Genomic DNA, 8,471 nt, shown 5'->3' on the forward strand with positions numbered 1-8,471 from the left:
GGAAAAATTAATTCAAATTGGGCTTTGTCCAAGCACCCCCTCGCGGCCCGACACCTGGAGGAAGGGCCATAAACACAGCGCTCTGACGGACGACAGAAACAGTGAGCGGTGAGGGGGTGTCCGGCGGGGAGCTCTGGGGACCGAGTCTTATTTAACATCTTCATTAGTGATCTGCAAGGAGCAGTAAATAGCACATTAATTAAATTTCCAGATGATACTAAACGTAGAGGTGCTGCAGAAAGTCAATGAGGACAGAGACATGGCGCCGGAGTCCGAAGGGGTTGTTTAGGAGCGTAAGAAACAGCACAGGACTCAGTCTCAGGGAGGAAGCGGAGCTAATTAAACACTCTGCCCACAGTCTGTGGCTCCATCTCCTTCCTGTCAGATGAGTGTGGAAGAACAATGCCGGCGGCCCTTGTCCTCCGAGCTCTCACTCTGCAAGATCCGGAATCTAATGGGTTCGGCGAGGCCCAGATGCACCCCTGGCAATCACAATTCTCACCCGCCATCCGAAACTCCGAAGCCGGAACAGATCCCGGTAATGTAGACACTGCAGTCACCCTCTGGCAACCCAAACCCGGCGGGGAGGGTTGTACAGATGAACCCCCCTGAGTCCACCTGTGACCCACGCACCCCGATTAGGAAGACAGGCTGCAACGCGGCTACGAAGGCCATCACGGAACCCCGTGTCCCAAGGAGTAACGCCACAGGAATGAGGACACGTGGGACTCACCCAAGCAACGGAGCATTATTCCTAAAGAGAGAAAGGGGACCTGTGTTTCAGGTCGGAGATAATTGGCTGCACCCCATGTTCGCTGCCGCACTGTTTACAACAGCCGAGACACGGAAATGTCCCAGGTGTCCACCGCCAGATAAACAAAGAAAACACACACGACAAGCACCCTCATACATCGACCGCGCGCACGCGCCTGGCAGCACCCTCACCATACGACCGCGCGCACCGTTCACTGCATGCACCCTCGCCATGCGACCACCCGCGCACGCTGCACCCTCACCATCGACCACGCGCCGCTACACTCAGCCAGAAGGACCCCTCCATCTGACACACACGCAATGCACACCTCACAGCCGCGCGCACTCTGCAGCACAGTCTTCTGCAGACGCATACCTTGCCTCCTGACGCACTCCCCCCCCTGCGCCCATGCCTACCTTTCTGGGTACGCTCTGACAAGCGCGCCACTCAGGTACGTATCACTGACGTGCGCGCTAACAGTTATAGACTCACACGCACCACACGCACACGGCGTGCCTCCTGGCCTGCCTGCCTCCTCACGCCACGTACATATTGCCGCGCTCACGCACGGCGTGCGCTATCTGTACACACACTCATGCACACGCCATGCCTGGCCACCACCGCCTGGCAATGCACCTCCTGGCCCTGGGCTCCCCACCACCTTCTGCCTGCATGGCCCACCACACACCTCCTGCGGGCCAGCGGCGCACACAGTACGCTGAAATGAGCCTCGACACACACACACAGCACGCTTATTTTCAAAGCAACCGTGTAAACTCAAAGTGCATTTTTCTTCTCATCTGGTGCAGAGATGAAGTGGACGCTGCCGCTTTCAACAAAAAGCTGTGTGTACTCTCGCCCCTGCTCCAGGAGCCCCGGACCGGAAGCCACAGGGCAGCTCGGCCCACAGGTGACACAGCGAAGTCCTGGGATAACGCGAAAGGTGGGGCCGTCGGCTGGGAGGGCCCAGAGCATCACCCACAGGCCGGTGGCAATGGCGGCCACTCCAGGCAACGGCCTGAGCACGAGCCACGCCCACCATTTACCTCTCAGGAGAGACAGTCTCAGCAAAGCCCCACATCATCCCGCGCCACCTCCAGTGGCCATCACACAAGCCCTGAGGACACAGGTGCCTCTATACACAGTGTGCTCACAGGCGGGAGCGGCGGCGACGCCACCCTCGCTTCCCGGAGGTCTGCAGGGCCGGCCAGGTGGCACGGCTCACCCCAACCTGGGCTCCAGCGAGCTCCCGCCACACCGGAGCGGGGGGCTGAGAGGGTCCCCTGGAGCCTGCGGTGTGGGGGCAGGGAACTGAGCTCAGTACTGCTCCCACGGACCCCGGATGCCTGAAGCAGGAACACCTGCCCAGCTGGTCACCTCGGGGAGAGGCCAGCAGTGTGCCTGAGTCTGCCATGTGCTTCTCAAGCAGGAACTTCGTGTCTGTGACGATATTTAGAGAAACGCCCGAGAAGCACAAGAAAGCTTCTAAAATGGCATCGGGCTAAGGGCACGGCCAGCAGGGACCGGGGGGAGGGGCGGACTAGAGGACGAGAGGGAGGAGGTCGCCTGGAGAGGACGCTGGTGCCCCCTGCTGACCAAGAGGGGGCCGCAAGGCCGCAGCCAGCCACGACCCGTGCACGCACACAACAGACACACGACACGCGCATAAACACCGCACGCATCCCATGTACACAAGACAGCACACACAGCCTGCACACACACCCCCCACACACGACAAACACGACACACAACACACATGACACAGACACAACGTACCTGTGACAAACAACACAGACAAGACAGAGTACACGACGGACACACACATGACGAACACATACACAGCGGGCGCACAACAGACACGAAAGCAAAGAAATTCTGGAAAAAGGGAATTAAAGCAGCTAAGTCACAATTTTCAACAACAGTCTACTTGAGTTTCTCCGAAACATGCTTTTTCCTCACGGAACCGTCAGATAACCTGTGAGAACAAGAATGTGAATGTGGGGACCAGGAAATACACGACGGCTTAAGCACGGGAGGCGGCACCCAGGGCCCCCCGACACTGCGAGAGCCCCCGGGAGTCACGTGGGACCCCTTTCCCAGCCCTGCTCCTCCAGGTCCTGCTCCGGCCGCAGAAGCTGGGGAAGGTGGTGTGGGCTGATCTTGTTCACCCTCCCCACCCACCCCACCCCACCCCACCCCCGTATTAAATGTTTGCGAACACGAATCTAAGAAGTTCTAACGGAGAATCGAATTTCCCTAATAAAGAATCAAATTTCAAAAAAACATAAAAATAAAGCAGGTTTTGAAGCACGTTTTGCACGAGATGACGTGGGGACGCAGCTGCAGGGGCAGGGTCTGCCGTGAGAAACGCAACGCTGTGCTGTCCCCGAGGGGCGGGTGCAGGGACCCGGCCTTCCGGGGTGACCGTCGGGCGAAGACCGATGGTGCACTTCTGCTGCAGGCCCGGACACCCCGTCACCTGTCGCGGCCCCGGCGCCCCATCCAGCCGGCCGTGTGCTCAGACACCAGGAGGCTCCCGGCTGCTCCAGGCTGCAGAGGGCTGGGGAGGCAGCCGCACTCCCGCGTGCCCTCGCTTCGCTTCCACGGGGATGCATTTTTGTTATTAAAAATATCAGAGAGAAAAGCTAGTTTTTTTCTGAATCTTCATCTATGTAGATAAAGATCCAAAAGAGTCTGTCGTACACACAACTCCCCCCGCCACCCTGACTCCAAGAATGTATCTGCCACGATCATCACAGGTGACGGCCAAAATCAGATCGATGGCAGGCACAGATCCCTATCAATAATCCATGACAACCTGCTCCCCGCGAGACAGAGCCGTGAGCCAGGACAGATGGGTGTGCGGTTTGGCCGATGCAGGGTTTGCGTGTCAGCTCCTCTAACCTGCTGCACATCCGCTGCTTTCTAAGCAGCGTGAAGGGAGCCGAGGCTGCGAGCAGCAGCTATGCAGGTTGCACGAGGGGGGCTTCTGCTGCCTGCATTTACCGTCCCTCCGAGGTAGGACAATGAAAGGTACAGAGGAAGCTTTCCTCGTTAGCATTTTGAAGAACGAGGCGTGAGTTAATCCGATTTCCCATCTTTATTCTCAAGGCCATAGTGGTATTCCATCGTGTGTGTGTGTGTGTGTGTGTGTGTAAGAGTTCTACCACACTACAGACTCCTACTAATTTGTAGGTTTTCTTCAGGGTGCAATAAACAGATATTTAAACGTTGTTGTTTATAATAAACGGCAATGCCGAGATTTGTCCAGAGGAGGGCGCTCAACCAGGCTTGGTTTCTAGACGGCACAGGCCCACTTTCTACGGCACTGTCTGGACAAGGGGCCTGCGCCTGAGCCAGTGCCGTCACAGGCTGAGGCCCTCGAGAGACAGCAGCAGTGTTCTGCACGAGCTCGCTGGGGATGGCGGGCACCGCTCACCTTCCTGGGGCCGTGATGCTGGTCCCCAGGCGTCACACCGTTTTGCGGTCCCCTTCTGGCTCGAGGACATGTTTCTAACCTATGGATTATGGTACAGATGAGACCTCACTCTGTGACTCACTGTTACATGGCAAAGGAGAATGTGCTTTGGTGGTAAAACTAAGGTCCGCTGACCTTGAGTTAACCAAAAGGGAGACAGAAAGTTGCTCTTCTGGAAGAGGACCGCCTCTGCCTTCACGTGCACAAACGTCCAGCTACTCCCACCACGGGAGGAAGGCCGCCAGCCTCCCGTAAAAGGGCGAAGGGCCAGCCGTGCCAAGGGTGGGCGGGGAGACGGCGGACCGCGAGGGCGCGCAGACACAGTGGTGCCCCGTGGCACGTGGGATGTGTCAGGCTGTCGAAGGCACAGCCCTCGAGTCCACAAACACCAAGTGCACGGGGGTGGGAGGCTCCACCCACATGATAAATCGGTTAATGCCTATTCTTAGGTCTTGGACAAGACAGCTGTTTATACAAAAGTAAAAAAAGTACGTTACCATCTCAAATATGCTACGGGAAGATTTAGGGTGGAGCCACCAGGCCACCGCGTCCCCAGGACAGTGAGTGTTTCTCTTCAGGATAAGGTAACACAGAGGACAGAGCGGCCTCTGGTGAGCGGCGCTGCCCTGACCCCGGGGGCCCGCGGGGAGGCGGCTCGCAATCCACGGGGCAACACGATGAAAAGCCAGGAACGAGAGAGAAAGGACGCGGGGCGGAAAGGCCTTTCAGAAAATAATTTTTTGCCCTGAAAAAGAATTATTTTATTTTATTTTTTTAAAGGTAGATGTGAAGATAAAGTAGAAAGAGACATATGCAAAATCGTACGAAAGCAGACAGTCTCCTCATAGAATTCTGGAAGCGAGGCATCCTGGTAACTAACCTGAACAGAAGGAAGACAACACCTATGCAGTAACGTTCTGAAGCTCAGGTACGAGAGGAACGATGACACAGAATGCGTTACCTGTGTCTAAAGAATGTGTTACATGCGGGACAACTGAAAGACACATTCTAGAAACTACGTGGCAAAAAAGCAAAGCTTTACTGTGGCTTCCAGAACAGAAAAAGACAGAAGGTGAGTTTTCTCCCCCAAAGCCAGAATTTGAACATTAGTTATTGACAGTTACAGAGAAGAGAGAGTTAAAGAAGACACGTGGCCAGCTTAGTGTCACGGACGTGCAGACCGACACAAACGTAGCAGGTCCCAGAGACTGGCGGGCGAGGCAGTGGGCTGAGAGCGCGTTAAGGAACACGGACGCACAACCAGTGTGCGTGGAGAAATTCTCAGGGGGCTGAAGCGTCGTGGGCTCTCCTGATCACACACACGCGGGCAGCGAGAGAGGCGCCCGGCCGCCCTCCTGAGCGCTGAGCTAACGGACGGGGAGGACGCCTGCGCCCGCCATGTAGAGCCCCGGCTCATCGCCGTCCCTGCCCCGAGGGGTGGGGCCTCCTGGAACAGACCCGGGATGGCAGCGACGGGCGCGACCTCCCCCACGGTGGCACAGCTGCCCCCGGCACCCTCACTGACGGGCCGGTCTCGTCACTCACGCGCCGAGGCACCTCAAGCCCCGTCTCACGCCGACCCCCGGGGGTGCACGGAACGGCTGACAGCACTTACTGTGATTGTAGCAGGTGGCCAGCACGGCTCTGTCCGCGGGGCTGGCACTAATGTGCCAGATTTCACCCACCTGGTGGAGCAGGACGTTCTTATTGATAATGTTGTTTTCATCATCGAAGTCTATGATGTGGATCTACGAACAACAGAGAGGACATCAGGGCGTCACTTAACGAAACAGAGACAAGAACCACCACACGCATCTCCACCACCTTCACGAGTCACTCGTGTTGCTCTAAGAGCACGCGCCTCTGCACGTCCATCTGGCTGTGCTCCTCTCAAGAGGCAAGCATGAAGTCCCTGGAGAGTGTGTCACGACGGCAACTCTACGACACGGCCCCCGGCGTAACCAGTCCTAAGAAACGAGACACAACAAGCTGTCCCCTCGTGGCTCGGGGAGGCCACGGCTGGTGTCAGGGCCAGTCCTGCAGGGTCATGCAAATCGGCCAGGAGCCCCTGGGGCCCGCCACGACACTGTGGGGAGAAGGGCCGGGCACTGCCGCCTCCCCAGGACCGGGACTGCCCGGCTCTGCCCACGGCGTGGTGGGCGTGACGTGCCACACAGCTGAGGTGGGAAGGGGCGAGGCAGGACTGCACGCTAGCACACCTTAAAGCTCTTTCTAAAGAGGGGTCCGACAGCGGTCACTGCTTACGATCCCATAACTAATGACATGGCATCACACTGTGGCCACTACATGAAGTTATCTCCATGCTATCTGGATAATTTTGGGAGAATTAAAATGATTTTCACATGTATTCTCTTATCGATACCCAAATCAATGAGAAAAATGAAACGAAACCTTAGTTTCAAATATAAATTTACATCAAGAAAACAATCATGGATCTGCACAGACTTAAGCAGGAATGTCCGCGGTGGCGTTGATTATCGTGATGCAGAGTTCGGCGTCGCCTCGACACGAGGACAGGGAACTGTGCAAATGGCAGCATGCGACTGCGCGGTGGCCGGACGAGCCCCCGGCAGAGACCACCCGCCCGGTGCCGGGGCCGCCCACAGCCCGTACCGAAGCGGGCAGAGCGAACGCCACGTGCGTCTCCTGCTGCGACAAGCACGTGGGCCCCGGCACAGAGGCGCGGGAACCCGGGCGGTTCACTTCGGACGGTGGGCGCCGGTGGGTTTTCCTTTCCTCCCCTGGGGTTCGTTTGTATTTTTGACATTCTGTCATGATTAATATGCATGACTTTGCAATCAGAGCAAGCGTTAAAAGCTATTTTAAACAGCGTTCCCATGACACCGAAAGCCTCTGCACTGGGTACCTGCCTCGGAAGGCCTCCTGATTTACCGCCGCAGCGTCCCCCGTATCCACACGTGAAAATGACCGCCAGTCCCCTCAAGGGGTCGCTTCGCCCTCAGTCAGAGTGGAATTTAAACCCCGCCTCTGCCACTTACCACGTGTGGGGCCCTGAACCTCCGCTTCCCCGCAAGCACACCCAAGACGCCGAAGGGGCCCACTTTGGAGGAGCCAGCCAGAGAGGCCAGTGGGGCATGAGCAAGAGAGCATGTGGAGGGAGGCAACAGGGGGGCAATGAGGCTGAGATAAATGATAGGAGGGGCAGGGTGATGGGGCAGGACGGCAGGAGGCTGACAAGGGTGTGGGGGGTGGCAGGAATGACGGGGACGGAGGACAGCAGGGATGGGGGGTGACGGGGACGGGGGGGGACGGCAGGAAACCGCAGGGGAGGCGCCTCTCACTCGCGGGAGCTGAAGCCCCGCCCGTACTGTCACCTCTGAAACGACGCCCCGTGCGTGTCCGCCAGCGCCCAGACCCAAAGCGGTTTCACACGGCTCGGAAGCGCGCCTGGCAGGCAGCTTCCTAATTATCAATCAGGCCCAAGCGCTAGGCGACGCGGAGCTTTCCAGAAAGCTGAGGTTTACTGTGCCCTCCTCTGCCACAGCCAGGGACTTCTCCTGTGAACACGTCTTCCCTCCGTGGACAGTACACAGGTACAAGCCTACTGACGGGGAATCAGTAAACCGCCAAGTGATCGCAGACGAGAACTTTCGGCAGCATTTTCTAAAGGTAATAAAAACACGTGTCCTGTGGCCTCGCGAGTCTAGGCTGGGCAGGTGTCGCCAGCCCCCCGACCTCGGCCGGGGAGGGGTCCTTCCCCGAACCACCACCCAGGCAGCGCTTCTGTTTCCTGTGAAGACACGGAGCTCACGCCCAGCGAGGCTGGCACCGGCTCCAAAGAGCTCTTCCTCCAGGTTCAGTCCTCACACTCGCTGGCCCACCGAAGTCGCCTCCCCCACGCCCAACGCCCCAGAGCACGGCGGAGGGCGGAACTGAAGGTCCCCGCAGGCCATCGACTGCTCCAGATGTGACACCCTAGTGACATGGCCTTAACTTTCACCTTAAATGCAGGGAGCCCGTCGCATGAACGGGAGGGCTGTGGGCTGGTGCAAAGGGGCGTCTTCCTGACTGGGTCAATCTGAGCACGTTCAGAAAAGATGGTGGGACAGGCCACCATCAACCAACGGGGGTCAGGGTCACCACGCTAACATGGAAACTGGGCCAAGATTACTCAGCTAGCTCCTTTACTCCTAAGAGAGCCCCGTGAGGTGCTGTGACCAGCCACACTCTGCAGGGGAAGAACCCAGGCTTGGAGTT

General features: G+C 57.7%; 1 protein-coding gene across 1 annotated transcript in view; it reads right to left on the reverse strand.

Annotated features, from left to right (window-relative positions):
• EIPR1 (EARP complex and GARP complex interacting protein 1) overlaps positions 1-8,471 on the reverse strand; it is an 83,212-nt gene that overhangs the window by 60,097 nt on the left and 14,644 nt on the right. Inside the window, exon 3 of the mRNA XM_039855036.1 lies at positions 5,848-5,980. Coding sequence (XP_039710970.1) covers positions 5,848-5,980 — 133 coding nt within the window. The remainder of the gene's footprint in view (positions 1-5,847; positions 5,981-8,471) is intronic.

The sequence above is a fragment of the Pteropus medius genome, unplaced genomic scaffold (assembly GCF_902729225.1).
Source record: "Pteropus medius unplaced genomic scaffold, Ma_sr-lr_union100, whole genome shotgun sequence".
NCBI classification, from domain to species: Eukaryota; Metazoa; Chordata; class Mammalia; order Chiroptera; family Pteropodidae; genus Pteropus; species Pteropus medius.